This window comes from Bufo bufo, chromosome 1 (assembly GCF_905171765.1).
Source record: "Bufo bufo chromosome 1, aBufBuf1.1, whole genome shotgun sequence".
In the NCBI taxonomy this organism is placed as follows: domain Eukaryota; kingdom Metazoa; phylum Chordata; class Amphibia; order Anura; family Bufonidae; genus Bufo; species Bufo bufo.
In genome coordinates, this window is record NC_053389.1 from 352,607,842 (window position 1) to 352,624,927 (window position 17,086).

Sequence of the window (17,086 nt, forward strand, 5' to 3'; positions counted from 1 at the left end):
AGACAACAGAGGGTGGTAGTCAATGGAGAACATTCAAAACAAGGTCATGTTACCAGTGGGGTTCCACAGGGATCTGTACTGGGACCGATTTTGTTTAATATCTTCATAAGTGATATTGCAAAAAGCCTCTCTGGTAAGGTTTGTCTTTTTGCTGATGACACAAAGATAGGTAACAGGGTTGATGTTCCTGGAGGGAAACGCCAAATGGAAAAGGATTTAGGAAAACTAGAAGAATGGTCAGAACTCTGGAAACTGAAATTTAATGTGGATAAGTGCAAGATAATGCACCTGGGGCGTAAAAACCCAAGGGCAGAATATAGAATATTTGACACAGTCCTGACCTCAGTATCTGAGGAAAGGGATTTAGGAGTAATTATTTCAGAAGACTTAAAGGTGGGAAGACAATGTAATAGAGCAGCACGAAATGCCAGCAGAATGCTTGGATGTATAGGGAGAGGTATAAGCAGTAGAAAGAGTGAAGTGCTTATGCCGCTGTACAGAACACTGGTGAGACCTCACTTGGAGTATTGTGCGCAGTACTGGAGGCCATATCTCCAGAAGGATATAGATACTCTAGAGAGAGTTCAGAGAAGAGCTACTAAACTAGTACATGGATTGCAGGATAAAACTTACCAGGAAAGGTTAAAGGACCTTAATATGTACAGTATAGCTTGGAAGAAAGAAGAGACAGAGGGGATATGATAGAAACTTTTAAATACATAAAGGGAATCAACTCGGTAAAGGAAGAGAGCATATTTAAAAGAAGAAAAACTACCACAAGAGGACACAGTTTTAAATTAGAGGGGCAAAGGTTTAAAAGTAATATAAGGAAGTATTACTTTACTGAGAGAGTAGTGGATGCATGGAATAGCCTTCCTGCAGAAGTGGTAGCTGCAAATACAGTGAAGGGGTTTAAGCATGCATGGGATAGGCACAAGGCCATCCTTCATATAAGATAGGGCTGGGGGCTATCCATAGTATTCAGTATATTGGGCAGACTAGATGGGCCAAATGGTTCTTATCTGCCGACACATTCTATGTTTCTATGTTTCTATGTGTGTTCAATAAAAACATGGTAACATTTAATTCTTTGTGTGTTATTAGTTTAAGCAGACTGTGATTGTCTATTGTTGTGACTAAGATGAAGATCAGATCACATTTTATGACCAATTTGTGCAGAAATCCATATCATTCCAAAGGGTTCACATACTTTTTCTTGCAACTGTATATATGTGTATAAACAGAACTCTGGAAGGAGCCACATGTACAGAGGGAATTGCGCTTATAGTGATTTGCCAAGACTCACATGAGAACATTAGATGAGTTCTAGAACTAATGCTGGGGATAAAAGTAATGATGGATATAAGGTATTATACCATGGCCAGTATTAGGAATACAGAGGGGAGGGCTTGAATTACCTTGTCTGGGTCAGCGGTGCGGGCGGCACGGCCGGTGTTTCAGCAGCACATGGACAACGCTGACAATCGCAGCACACGCTCTCTGCTGCACTAGATAAGGAGGAGTGAGGAGGAACGGCGGTGCTCCATTGGAGGAGAATCCGTGGGGGGGAGCGGCGCTAGGGCGGCAGTTTGTGCGGCAGCGGATTGTGTACCACTTGATACTGGCTGTTTAGAGCATTGAAACCACTAGTGTGTATGAAAGGATGATGAGAGGATCAGGTAGATAATGATGGCAACATCTGAATGAATGATGTCACATATCTTCTGGTGGGATAAAGGGGAGAGAAACGTTACGATTGTATGAAGGGTGGTGACAGGGCAGATGAGAGGAATTGAAGGAAGGAATTGAAGGAAGATGGGGAGGGTAAATTGAGGGTAAATTGAGGGAATTAATGGGATTGGGACCATTGGTAGGGGTGGTGGGAATGAGGTGTAAAGTTAGCTGTGACTGAGGGGGGAAGATAAAGATGGAGAACCTTTGGAGGGGATAAGAAGCACTAGCACTTGCTTTCTAGACTTTGGTTTAGTCCATATGGTTCCAGGGAAAGCAGAGAAACCTAAACCTATTGATCCTAGCGACTCATTTGCATGGGGACCAATTCAGATGTCTTCAGCTGCCAAGTGCATATACAACAGGTCAGCCAATTTCATAGGTACAAATCTGCCGACAGATGCCTTTTAATGAATTCATCAACAATTCATGATTGCAATATCCCCAAAATCCATAAACATTGCATAATTAAAAGAGTACATCCATATCAGTGGTTGGGTAATTACATTTTATAAATACACTAGCTGAAGGACCCGGCTTTGCTCGGGTATATTTAATCTATTTCATTTAATGTTTGTGTGTGTCGTTAAAATATATTGACAGTATCCACTATAACAGTGACATCTACACCACCCCGCCCCCAAAACGGTGACCTCCGCAGCCCCCACCCCTTAACACTGATCCCCCAACAGCAGCCCACTACCTTAACTTTGACCTTTACAGCAGTCTTCCCCTTTAACAGTGACTTTCACAGCATACCACCCCCTTGACAGTAACCTCCACAGGGTCCCGCCCCCTTAACAGTGGCCTTTACTGGACCGGAGGTGTGTCCTTTTGAACAGCTCACTCTAAGACAGCAGCACTGTGCTGTCTGAGTGTAAGCTGCAGGAAAAAATCACCCTCCCTCCCACCTCTGCAGCTGACAGAAGTGGATTTTTACCTTCATTTTTTTCAATCCCTGTCGGCTGAGGAGTGGAGAGGGTGTGGCCTAACCAGATCGCGGCGCTGCTTAGCGAGACCTAGAAGTTGATTTTTAACTTCATTTTTTCAATCTCAGTCGGCTGAGGAGTGGGAGGGGGTGTGGCCTATCCGGATCGGGGGCATATCCTTTTCAACAGCTCACTCTAAGAGAGCAGTACTGTGCTGTCTGAGTGTAAGCTGCAGGGAGAAAGTCACCCTCCCTCCCACCCCTGCAGCTGACAGCAGTAGATTTTTACCTTCATTTTTTCAATCCCTGTCGGCTCAAGAGTGGGAGGGGGCATGGCCTAACCAGATCTGGGCATGGCTTATCAGGACATAGAAGTGGATTTTTACCTTCATTTTTTGATCCCCGTTGGCTCAGGAGTGGGAGGGGGCGTGACCTAACCAGATCAGGGGTGTTGCTTAGCAGGGCCTGGGGGCGGGGTTTTAAGTCTTTTGAGGGTGGACACATTGTGGCCGGAGGTGTGTCTGGGCTCCTTCTTGCCAGAGTGATGCCCCTCTGGGCACCTTACTGGCTCATTTTCATACCAAATTAACTGGATTTTCAGAGGATAAAAACATCTATTGCTGGAACAAAGGCACATCTTGAAATAAGGTACTAAGTGCTATTAGGCCATGGCTTTACTTCAATAGCAATTATCCTTGTGACAGATTTTATTTAACCCCTTAGGGACGCATGACGTACCGGTACGGCATGTTTCCAGAGTCCTTAAGGACCCATGACGTACCGATACGTCATGGGTTTAAAACGCGGGCATCCTGTCACAACGCCGGGGGGGATGTCACGTGACCCCCCCCGTATCGGCGATCGCCACAAACCGCAGGTCAATTCAGACCTGCGCTTTGCGGCTTTACCTGCGGTTGCGGCGGCTGTGCGGCCGTGCCATCGGGTCCCCATGCGGCTGTAGGGGGGACCCGATGGCATGGAAGGCAGTGCGATGTCTAAGGAAGGCATCGCGCTGCCTTCCGGTGAAGAGCCTGTGAGATCCAGCCCCCTGGATCTCACAGGCCCCGGAAGCTGTATGAGTAATACACACAGTATTACTCATACAGCCAATGCATTCTAATACAGAAGTATTGGAATGCATTGTAAAGGAATATACCCCCCAAAGTTCAAATCCCAAAGTGGGACAAAAAATAAAGTGAAAAAAAAAGTTGAAAAAATAAAGTTTCCCCCCCAAAAAATTTAAAGTTTCAAGTAAAAATAAACAAAAACGTCATTTTCCCCAAATAAAGTTAAAAAAAATTGGTAAAAAATAGGGGAAAAAGTATACATATTAGGTATCGCCACGTCCGTATCGACCGGCTCTATAAATATATCACATGACCAAACCTCTCAGATGAACACCGTAAAAAATAAAAATAAAAACTGTGCAAAATTTTTTTTGTCACCTTACATCACAAAAAGTACAACAGCAAGCGATAAAAAAAGCATTTGCCCACCAAAATAGTACCAATTTAACCGTCACCTCATCCCGCAAAAAATTAGCCCCTACCTGAGACAATCGCCCAAAAAATAAAAAAACTATGGCTCAGAATATGGAGACATTAAAACATCATTTATTTTGTTTGAAAAAAGCTGTTATTGTGTAAAAGTTACATAAATAAATAAAAAAGTATACATATTTGGTATCGCCGCGTTCGTATCGACCGGCTCTATAAAAATATCACATGACCTAACCTCTCAGAAGAACACCTTAAAAAAAAAAAAAAAAACTGTGCTAAATAAACCATTCTTTGTCACCTACATCACAAAAAGTGTAATAGCAAGCGATCAAAAAGTCACACGCACCCCAAAATAGTGCCAATAAAACCGTCATCTCATCCCGGAAAAATCATACCCTACCCAAGGTAATCGCCCAAAAACTGAAAAATTTGGAAACACTAAAACATGATTTTTTTTGCTTCAAAAATGAAATCATTGTGTAAAACTTACATTAAAAAAAAAGTATACATATTAGGTATCGCCGCATCTGTGACAACCTGGTCTATAAAAATATCACATGATCTAACCTGTCAGATGAATGTTGTAAATAACAAAAAATAAAAACGCTGCCAAAACAGCGATTTCTTGTTATCTTGCCTTACAAAAAGTGTAATATAGAACAACCAAAAATCATATGTACCCTAAACTAGTACCAACAATACTGCCACCCTATCCCGTAGTTTCTAAAATGGGGCCACTTTTTTGGAGTTTCTACTCTAGGGGTGCATCAGGGGGGCTTCAAATGGGACATGGTGTCAAAAAAACCAGTCCAGCAAAATCTGCCTTCCAAAAACCATATGGCATTCCTTTCCTTCTGCGCCCTGCCGTGTGCCCGTACAGCTGTTTACCACCACATATGGGGTGTTTTTGTAAACTACAGAATCAGGGCCATAAATATTTAGTTTGGTTTGGCTGTTAACTCTTGCTTTGTTACTGGGAAAAATGGATTAAAATTGAAAATTTGCCCAAAAATTAAAATTCTGAAATTTCATCTCCATTTGCCAATACTGCTTGTGGAACACCTAAAGGGTTAATGATGTTTTTAAAATCTGTTTTTAATACCTTGAGGGGTGTAGTTTCTTAGCTGGGGTCACTTTTATGGAGTTTCTACTCTAGGGTTGTATCAGGGGGGCTTCAAATGGGACATGGTGTCAAAAAAACCAGTCCAGCAAAACCTGCCTTCCAAAAACCGTATGGCATTCCTTTCCTTCTGCGCCCTGCCGTGTGCCCGTACATCGGTTTACGACCACATATGGGGTGTTTCTGTAAGCTACAGAATCAGGGCCATAAATATTGAGTTTGGTTTGGCTGTTAACCCTTGCTTTGTAACCGGAAAAAAATTATTAAAATGGAAAATCTGCCAAAAAAGTGAAATTTTGAAATTGTATCTCTATTTTCCATTAATTCTTGTGGAACACCTAAAGCAGGCATCCTCAAACTGCGGCCCTCCAGCTGTTGCAAAACTACAACTCCCAGCATACCCGAACAGCCTACAGGTATCAGTCTACAGCAGGGCATTGTGGGAGTTGTAGTTTTACAACAGCTGGAGGGCCGCAGTTTGAGGATGCCTGACCTAAAGGGTTAACGACGTTTGTAAAATCAGTTTTGAATACCTTGAGGGGTGTAGTTTCTTAGATGGGGTCACTTTTATGGAGTTTCTACTCTAGGGGTGCATCAGGGGGCTTCAAATGGGACATGGGTGTCAAAAAGAACTGTCCAGCAAAACCTGCCTTCCAAAAACCATATGGCATTCCTTTCCTTCTGTGCCCTGCCGTGTGCCCGTACAGCGGTTTACGACCACATATGGGGTGTTTCTGTAAACTACAGAATCAGGGCCATAAATATTGAGTTTGGTTTGGCTGTTGACCCTTGCTTTGTAACTGGAAAAAAATATTAAAATGGAAAATCTGCCAAAAAAGTGAAATTTTTAAATTGTATCTCAATTTTCCATTAATTCTTGTGCAACACCTAAAGGGTTAACAAAGTTTGTAAAGTCAGTTTTGAATACCTTGAGGGGTGTAGTTTATAGAATGGGGTCATTTTTGGGTGGTTTCTATTATGTAAGCCTCACAAAGATTTGCTTCTAAACTTCTAAGCCTTGTAACATCCCCAAAAAATAAAATATCATTCCCAAAATGATCCAAACATGAAGTAGACATATGGGGAATGTAAAGTAATAACTATTTTTGGAGGTATTACTATGTATTATAGAAGTAGAGAAATTGAAACTTGGAAATTTGCAATTTTTTACAAATTTATGGTAAATTTTGTATTTTTTTATAAATAAAAATGATTTTTTTTTACTTCATTTTACCAGTGTCATGAAGTACAATATGTGACGAAAAAAATATCTCAGAATGACCTGGATAAGTCAAAGCGTTTTAAAGTTATCAGCACTTAAAGTAACACTGGTCAGATTTGCAAAAAATGGCCTGGTCCTTAAGGTGAAATAGGGCTGAGTACTTAAGGGGTTAAAGCTCTCCTACAGCAGTGAAGATAATAGGCTGGGTTGTTATGGAAACCTGGCGTAAAACTGTGTATGTGGTGGCTGGAGGACCTGTGAGCTTCTACTGAGTGATAAGGGTCACGTGACCAAGCTTCTATTGGCTAATGCATTTTTTTGAGAATATCTCAGGAACGGTAAGTTCTAGAAAGCTGAGACCTGGTCTAAAACCTTCCCGGACAACTGATGTACCTGTGTGCTAAATTACGTGATTGTAAATGCGACGGTGCGGATTCCTTTATCGGACATACACACATATATACACTTAGCTTTATATATTAGATTAGATGTGTAAAAAAATTGGATTTCATACCATACCAATAGATATGTTTGCCCTCTATACAGTACGATGTTGTATGTCCTCGCGGGCAGGGCCCTCTCTCCTTCTGTACCAGTTTGTAACTCGTCTTGTTCATACTTAGTGCAATTGTCTGTATTATGTATGTGCACCCCTTTTCATATGTACAGCGGCATGGAATGAATGGCGCTTTAATAATAAATAATAATCATAATGTGTATAATGAAACACTTGCAGATCCTATAATCAGTCTAGCTCAACTGTTAAGGTGTTTAATCTTGTATAAAGACTGGCAAGGTCAGTGTCGGACCAGAGTACTTAGGGCCCACCAGTAAAATTTATTTTGGGGGCCCACCGTACGGATACATTGAAATAAAATAAATAATCGAACACATTTTTTATATGAACATAGGCTGGTTGAGGTGCTGTACATTGAGTATATGTATGTAGTGCAGTAAGTCTACTGTGTTATGTGCCACTTGTGCAGGGGGTGGGAGACTAGGGGCCCACCGGGGAGTCCCCTGTACCCCTGTGGGCCAGTCCGAGCCTGTGCAAGGTTCATCTAAATATGGGCATATGCTTCCATTTGATTATGAAACTTGATGTACCGCACAGGTGATGTAATGTCGACCTGTGCATGTGCCCCAAGCACTCCTTACTACCCAAACTCATCAAGGTGCCTATGAAATTGTGCCCACGTGTTGGTGAGTGCTCAGACGTCTACCGATTACAAAAGAATGAAAAAGATTATATAACACATATGCGGTAACAGAGAACAAAAGTGATGTCATTGGAAAAACTGTCCAATGAGAGTACATTCCCACGACCGTGCTGCAGTCATGCCCCTGTTGCAGACTGCATACAGCATTCAATGGGTTCGCAATCCACAAGATATGGCAAAAGATAGGACATTTTCTATCTTTTGCGTTGTGGAGGCACCGACGCGGAAGCCCATGTAAACATTTGTGTGAGTTTCTGGTTGTGTCCCTCTGCGGCGCAAAAGATAGGACATGTCCTATCTTTTGTCATTTCATACAGATCACAGACCCATTAAATGCAATAAGTCTGTACCACGATGCAGTTTTCACATGGCTGGTGTCTGATGCAGACCCACTGTTTACAGTCTGCCACCCAAGTGCAGTGGCAGCACGGTCGGGTGAATGTACCCTAAAACATAGCCTGACTTTCAGTGGCAGAATACTAATGAGGAATAAACTAACCAGGTTGCATGCGGGTGAGCCATATTGCTAATCCAATATGGTTGCCTATGAGATTATATTAAAAGAAAGATGGAGACATTGTTGTTGTGACTGGGGATAGTTCCCTCCTGTCACTCCTTCCATAATGTCCAGCAATGCTGGAACCTTTATGAAAACCCTCTCAGACACCTGATTTACCTATTTGCCAAACTATGATGCCTATTGAGGACAAAAAGACATTCACACAGATATCAAATAGAATAGGTCATCGAGAGACACATTTTTTCGTTTTATTTAACTTATATATTCTGCAGCGCTTTACAGACATTAGCATCACTTGCTGTCTCCAATGGGACTCACAATCTAAGTTCCTTACAGTATGTCTTTGGAGTATGGGAAAAAACGAGAGTACACAAAGGTACACAGGTAGATACACAGACAGGTTAGGTCAGGTAATGCAATAAAATAACAAAAGAACCAATACTCCACTGTTAGATCCCCAGTGGATTGAAAGCCACACTCTGGTGCCCCCCCCCAGACTTCGCTGCCGCCAGCAATGATGTACAACATCCGACTGCTGAGACCACGTAAACAAAGACCCAGGGCTACACGACGACATCTTGGATGGATTTTTTGTGACTGTCGTGTCACAGTCGCAGCATGTCGCAGTGCGACACCGTAGACTATCATAATAAAATTTGTGCGCGAAACTGGTGCGACAAAATGTCGCATGACACATGTCGTTTAGCCCTAGCCTAAGGCCGCATGCACATTGCCTTAACGTGTTTTGCGGTCTGCAAATCACATATACCGGCCGTGTGCGTTTTGCGGAATGAAAGGTCTGGACCTCAATAGACAAGTCCTAGCCTTGTCCGTGATATGGAAATTAATAGGACATGTTTTTTTTTTTTTGTCGGGGCGGCGGAACAGAGGTACTCCGTGTGCTGTCCGCATCTTTTGCGGCCCCATTGAAGTGAATAGGTCCACATTTAAGCTGCAAAAAATGCTCTCGGATGCGGACCGAAACAACGTTTGTGTGCATGAGACCTAAGGGCCACCAAAGTGTCAATGCTGGAGCTCCAGAAAACTAACACCAGAGTGTGGCTTTTTTCCCCCTCTTATTTAATCACATTGCTTGTCCAATTTCTTATGATCTAGAACCCCTTAAAATAAACCAGAAAGAATGAAAGGTATGGGAGTTAACCCCTACACTGCCAGTCACCTGGAAAGTGCACATGCACTCCTGTGTTTACTGACATAATTGCATTGATTGGTAACCAGTACACGAACCCTACATGGTTGGCACATATCTGCTGCTTTGATGTCACTGTGTTCATGCCAGTGGGGAAGGTGGTGCTCGTCTGTTGGAATCTACCTAGCATGTAGATGTGGATGGGAGCTGCTAGGGCTAATAGCTGGGAGCAGCCAGTGTGAGTCAGTGTGTGCTGTGAGAGAGGGGGAGAGGACAGCACAGCACCGCTCCACTACACCGCTCCACTGCACCGCTCCACTGCACCCGACCACTGCCCCCGCTCCATTTACAGTGTCAGCGGGTAAAGACAAGTGACAGGTGTCGTCTCCACGATGGGCGCCGTGATGGGAACCTTCTCCTCCCTGCAGACAAAGCAAAGAAGACCCTCTAAAGGTAAGAGCCTTCTGCTAGGTCCCTCACACTGTGCAGTCTGTAGGCAGCCTGCATGATCAGTATGCTGGGGGGGCGTCTTGATGCTGAACTGCTGTTCTAATCATGGCAGGCTGTATCTCTCTGATCTTCCGCCATATTTCATTATGGCTACTTAAATTGGAATTTCGGATTGAAAAATCGCGATGTGACAGATAGATCCATGATCCTTTGTGTGGGTGTTCTGATGGCTGATGCAGAGATTAGTATGTGTGTAGCTGCATCACATCTCCTGACACCCAGTGCTGTCGCCACCAGTCTGCCCTGTGCCAGGCTGCCCTGTGTTGCAGCATCCCTCAGGTGTGCATGGATTGTGATGCAACAAGATATTATTTTCTTATACATGATCTGGTTGGATTCACTGAATGCTGGGAATCGGGTCTCTTATATGGTGGATTCCAGTGTGAAACTGTTGCTTGTGATGGGAGGCATCTAATAACCGAGGTGTAGTCTATAATATTTGACTTTATCTCAACATAGCAGTTTAGAATTCTTCTAACAATTGTTGATTCTTGCAGTCTTCACTAATCTTTCTTTGCTGATTTTTTTTTTTTTGCTTGTGATGGTGATTGTGTTATGCCATTAGGTCAGCTCAGGGTGATTTATATTTTTTGCCTGTAAAATCTACTAAATCATTAATAAAATGTATGACTTGTTTCCCACAACCTACCACATGGGTGCACATAGATCTCTTAAGGCCCCATAGCATAATATAGTATGGACCCCCCTGCCCAACTCAATTTCCCAGTACCAGTATCACAGTCTATCCTAGGCAATGCCCCACATTTCCGACAGTTACTTTTTTTTTTATTAAATAGGAATTTTTATTTAAAAAAATTGTAATCAAAAAGTCGCCCTCCATCTCACCCAGTTTATCCAACTTCTAACTTAATTCTGAAGAACCATATTTCTTAATGTATTCACAGCAGATGGCTGACATAAATACACTGATAAATCTACAAAGCTTTCTTCCTGCAGCCACCACTAGGGGGAGCTCAGTGCATATGAATTTATACAGTTACCATTTACTGGAAACTGAAATAATCTCTTTGCATTGAGCTACACCTAGTGTTTGCTGCATGGAAATGCAGTGTTTTCTTGTAGACAAAATTAGGCTACTTTCACACTAGCGTTTCTATTTTCCGGTATTGAGATCCATCATAGGGGGACAAAACGTAACAGAACAGAATGCTCCAAAAAGCAGTCCGTTCCGTTTGGTTGCATTCCCAGCAAGCTGCGCTTTTCTTTCCATCATGGGATGCGGAGCAAGACGGATCCGTCATGACCCACAATGCAAGTGAATGGAGACGGATTTGTTTAACGCTGACACAATCTGACACAATAGAACACGGATCCGTCCCCCATTGACTTTCAATGGAGTTCATGACGGATCCGTCTTGGCTATATTAAAGATAATATAACCGGATTCGTTCATAACAAATGCAGATGGTTGTATTATCAGTAACAGAAGCGTTTTTGCTAATCCCTGTCGAATTCAGCAAAAACGCTAGTGTGAAAGTAGCCTTAGGAGTTCAGCCCTGGGCGCCCCTCCCTCTGATCCCCATAGCAGTTGTGTCATCTGACTTAATTGAAGTCATACCATTGGCCAACCAAAATTGTAATGTATTTGACAGACTGATAGGTTGTGCACAGTGCTATACGGGTAAGAACACCTTTTGGTATATGAGGGTTTTATTCGAATACCTTTTTTAGAAAAGTATTTGTATAAAGTACTACAGTATGAGGAAAAAAACAATAAAGTTAGGTGAACAAAGACCACTTTATAGGGTTGACAAGCTAAAAAGGTGGACCCCCACGGTTCTACTATTGATATCCTATCCTAAAATCCTAGATAAACCCATTGAATCACAACTCTTATTTAGTTCAATTCTATAGTAATATACCATATTTTCCGTTTATAAGACACACTTCATTATAAGATTCACCTATGTCAGGCATGCTCAACCTGCGGCCCTCCAGCTGTTAGAAAACTACAACTCCCATCATTCCCGGATAGTCTACAGCTATCAACCTACAGAAGGGCATGGTGGGGGTTGTAGTTTTACAACAGCTGGAGGGCCGCAGGTTGAGCATCCCTGACCTAATTTTTCATCAGACCTTAGTTTAGAGCTGCAATCTTTATCAGACCCCCAAACTTTATAAGACCACAGATCAGACTCCCAAACTTTATTACAACTCAGATCAGAATCCCCAATCTGAACCCACCAAACTGTATCAGACCTCACATCAGACCCCCTAATTAGGGTTGAGCGAACCCGAACTTTACGGTGTTCGGCACCCGAACCCGAACATTTCAGTAAAAGTTTGGGTTCGGGTTCGGTGTTCGGGTAATATTAATATACCATCGGATCTGAGTTTTCTTCAATCCGAGGGTATATTTTAACTTGAAGCGTCCCCATCACCATGGGAACGCCTTTATGTTAGAATATACCATCGGATTTGAGTTAGATCGTGAAAACTCAGATCCGACAGTATATTCTAACACAGAGGCGTTCCCATAGTGATGGGGACGCTTCAAGTTAGAATATACTGAGAACTGTGGACATAATGGCCCCCTGCTGCCTGGCAGCACCTGATCTCTTACAGGGGGCTGTGATCCGCACAATTAACCCCTTAGGTGGCGCACCTGAGGGGTTAATTGTGCGGATCACAGCCCCCTGTAAGAGATCAGGTGCTGCCAGGCAGCAGGGGCCAGACCCCCTCCCTCCTCAGTATTAAAATCATTGGTGGCCAGTGCGGCCCCCCCCTCCCTATTAAAATCATTGGTGGCTAGTGCGGCCCCCCCACCCCCACCCACCCTCTAATAAAATCATTGGTGTCCAATGCAGCCTCCCCTCTCCCCCCCTAATTAAAATCATTGGTTAACAACCCCCCTCTTCCCCCCACCCCCCATCATTGGTGGCAGCGGAGCGGCAGTTCCGATCGGAGTCCCAGTTTAATCGCTGGGGCTCCGATCGGTTACCATGGCAGCCAGGACGCTACTGCAGTCCTGGCTGCCATGGTTACTTAGCACTTTTAGAAGCATTATACTTACATGCGCTGTCTGTGGCCGGCCGGCGCTCCTCCTACTGGTAAGTGAAAGGTCTGAGCGGCGCATTGCTTATAGCACAGACCTGACACTTACCAGTAGGAGGAGCGCCCGGCCGGCCACAGACAGCGCACGTAAGTATAATGCTGCTAAAAGTGTTAAGTAACCATGGCAGCCAGGACTGCAGTAGCGTCCTGGCTGCCATGGTAACCGATTGGAGCCCCAGCGATTAAACTGGGACTCCGATCGGAACTGCCGCTCCGCTGCCACCAATGATGGGGGGTGAGGGGGGTTGTTAACCTGTGGCCACTGCCACCAATGATTTTAATTAGGAGTGGTGGGGGGGAGCTGCACTGGACAGCAATGATTTTAATAGGCACCTGAGGGGTTGATTGTGCGGATCACAGCCCCCTGTAAGAGATCGGGTGCTGCCAGGCAGCAGGGGGCAGTTATATGTACACAGTTCTTAGTATATTCTACAAACCGGATTCCAAAAAAGTTGGGACACTATACAAATCGTGAATAAAAACTGAATGCAATGATGTGGAGGTGCCAACTTCTAATATTTTATTCAGAATAGAACATAAATCACGGAACAAAAGTTTAAACTGAGAAAATGTACCATTTTAAGGGAAAAAAATGTTGAATCAGAATTTCATGGTGTCAACAAATCCCAAAAAAGTTGGGACAAGGCCATTTTCACCACTGTGTGGCATCTCCCCTTCTTCTTACAACACTCAACAGACGTCTGGGGACCGAGGAGACCAGTTTCTCAAGTTTAGAAATAGGAATGCTCTCCCATTCTTGTCGAATACAGGCCTCTAACTGTTCAATCGTCTTGGGCCTTCTTTGTTGCACCTTCCTCTTTATGATGCGCCAAATGTTCTCTATAGGTGAAAGATCTGGACTGCAGACTGGCCATTTCAGTACCCGGATCCTTCTCCTACGCAGCCATGATGTTGTGATTGATGTAGAATGTGGTCTGGCATTATCTTGTTGAAAAATGCAGGGTCTTCCCTGAAAGAGATGACATCTGGATGGGAGCATATGTTGTTCTAGAACCTGAATATATTTTTCTGCATTGATGGTGCCTTTCCAGACATGCAAGCTGCCCATGCCACACGCACTCATGCAACCCCATACCATCAGAGATGCAGGCTTCTGAACTGAGCGTTGATAACAACTTGGGTTGTCCTTGTCCTCTTTGGTCCGGATGACATGGCGTCCCAGATTTCCAAAAAGAACTTCGAATCGTGACTCGTCTGACCACAGAACAGTCTTCCATTTTGCCACACTCCATTTTAAATTATCCCTGGCCCAGTGAAAACGCCTGAGCTTGTGGATCTTGCTTAGAAATGGCTTCTTCTTTGCACTGTAGAGTTTCAGCTGGCAACGGCGGATGGCACGGTGGATTGTGTTCACTGACAATGGTTTCTGGAAGTATTCCTGAGCCCATTCTGTGATTTCCTTTACAGTAGCATTCCTGTTTGTGGTGCAGTGTCGTTTAAGGGCCCGGAGATCACTGGCATTCAGTATGGTTTTACGGCCTTGACCCTTACGCACAGAGATTGTTCCAGATTCTCTGAATCTTCGGATGATGTTATGCGCAGTTGATGATGATAGATGCAAAGTCTTTGCAATTTTTCACTGGGTAACACCTTTCTGATATTGCTCCACTATCTTTCTGCGCAACATTGTGGGAATTGGTGATCCTCTACCCATCTTGGCTTCTGAGAGACACTGCCACTCTGAGAAGCTCTTTTTATACCCAATCATGTTGCCAATTGACCTAATTAGTGTTAATTGGTCTTCCAGCTCTTCGTTATGCTCAAATTTACTTTTTCCAGCCTCTTATTGCTACTTGTCCCAACTTTTTGGGGATTTGTTGACACAGTGAAAATTGGAATCAACGTATTTTTCCTTTAAAATGATACATTTACTCGGATTAAACGTTTGATCTGTCATCTACGTTCTATTACAAATAAAATATTGACATTTGCCATCTCCACATCATTGCATTCAGTTTTTATTCACAATTTGTTTAGTGTCCCAACTTTTTTGGGATCCGGTTTGTAACTTGAAGCGTCCCCATCACCATGGGAACGCCTCTGTGTTAGAATATACTGTCGGATCTGAGTTTTCACGATCGTGAAAACTCAGATCTGAAAAAGCTAATACTATTATTTTCCGTTATAACCATGTTATAACGGAAAATAATAAAGTGAAGTTCGGTTCCCCATTGACTTCAATGGGGTTTGGGTCCAAGTTCGGGTCCCGAACCCGAACTTTTTTTTTAAGTTCGGCCGAACTCCCCGAACATCTAGGTGTTCGCTCAACTCTACCCCTAATCTTTATTGGACTTCAGATCAGACGCCCAAGCTGTATCAGACCTCAGATCAGACTCAAATCTGTATTAGAACCGACAATCAAACCCCCAATCCTCAGACATATGCAATGAGCAGGGCCGCGGTACAGTTACACGGACGCCAAATTATGCAGTGGGTCAGGATAGAGATATAATAGTCTATAGTTTGTTTGTGACGCCAATTGCAGCATGCGCAGGGTACTAACACAGGGCCCTTTAAGGTGTTGTAACTCACGTACCAGGTTAGGAATGCCAGAGTGGTGTAATGTCTCTGTATGGTAGTGGTAATTATGTCAGCGGTGTCTCCTACCTAGGTACGGCTGGACTCTTGGATCCTGGCTCACTTGCAATAAATTGAGTGTGGTGCTAGTAGGAGTAATTGAGGAACTTGCAGCAGTAATTGAGATCCAGACTTTGGGTAAAGTTCAAACTTGTCTTTACTAGTTGCAGCTTTCATCCAAGCAAGATACAGCATTAGTCTTTGGTCCCAGCAGGTATTGGCAATGTGTGGCAGGAAATTATCTTCTGCTCTATCATGTGCCTGGAGCTTTGCAGGAAAGGGACGTCTGCTTAGTAGCTCTGTAAAGTGGCAGGAATTTATCTTCTGCACTAATCTCTGCTGTCTTGGGGACTGACTAACTGAGGAGGAATATGTCTTCTCCTGGGGTCTCTGGACGGTACTCACAGTTATTGTCTCAGGGTATGGTTCTTCCTGTAACTGGAGGTGGCTGCCTGCTTTCTTCCAGCTGAGGCTGCAAGGCTCAGGCTGGGGATGATGATCACTTGTCTCAGCCGAGAAAAGATCCTGGCTTTGGATCCCTATATCTGGGAGCTCCTACACGCACACAGCCTTCCCCTAGCAGGGGTGGCTGGAACACTTGACTATAACTTCCTTCCCTCCCCATGAGGCAGTATGTGGGCACAGCCACTCTGCTCACAGAGGGGGGAGCTGAACTGGAATTAACTATTCCAGTTCAGAAACACTAAACTGGCTCTAAGTCTCTGCTAACACATTGTTGCCACCTGCTGGTGAACATAGAAATTACAGCAATATATATTTAACAAGGATTTGAATGCACATTTGTGAGGATATTATGTAAAATTACACAAGATGACAAGGTAAAGGCTCTTAACAGATTGTAGCAGGGTAGAAGAGTTTAGTAACAGAACTCTGGTGTGTTACATTTCCCCTTACTTCGAGTTAAGCCGCCCTCAGCTTATGCTTAGGAGGGAGAGAAATCAGCTCTGGGGTACCCAAATAAGTACAAAGTGCTACATGTATTACATATAAGACATACAAAGACAAACATATAACGGCTATCCCAAGGTTCCTGCCCGCATGAGCAGGATGTCCTTAATTAACAGTTTCCCTCTCTCGGTATAACCAGTGAACCAAGTACTGCACTAAGCAAACATTACTGACTAACTTTGAAGTGTTCTGGCCTTTAAACACCAAAGGAAGCATGGGTGTCTTTACTCTGTAGTCCCGCCTTTATGCAATGAAATGCCCGCAAATGGAAGGGTGGCTTTATCCTGTATTCCCTTCCCTGCACCAAAGTCTGAAAAATATAGCTTATAGCACGATCACTATGGTGACTATGGGTAGCTAAAATGTGGCTCTAAGGTTTGAGGCGCCATACCTTAGGCAAAGGCTCAGAAGGGGAGGTATTAGTGTCTCCATGCAATTCTGGCAATGTCACAGGAGGAGGGCATTATAATCCCATGGAACTCCTGGAAGAAACACCTCAGGATGGGAACAATCCTAAACACATAACAAGCGGGAAGGACGGGGT

At 43.7% G+C, this 17,086-nt stretch overlaps 1 protein-coding gene across 1 annotated transcript in view; it reads left to right on the forward strand.

Moving 5' to 3' along the window:
* Window positions 1–9,782: 9,782 nt before the first annotated feature.
* The window catches only part of KCNIP1 (potassium voltage-gated channel interacting protein 1), a 656,186-nt gene continuing 648,882 nt past the window's right edge, over window positions 9,783–17,086 (forward strand). The window contains exon 1 of the mRNA XM_040404788.1: window positions 9,783–9,843. Within this exon, the coding sequence (XP_040260722.1) occupies window positions 9,783–9,843 (61 nt within the window). The remainder of the gene's footprint in view (window positions 9,844–17,086) is intronic.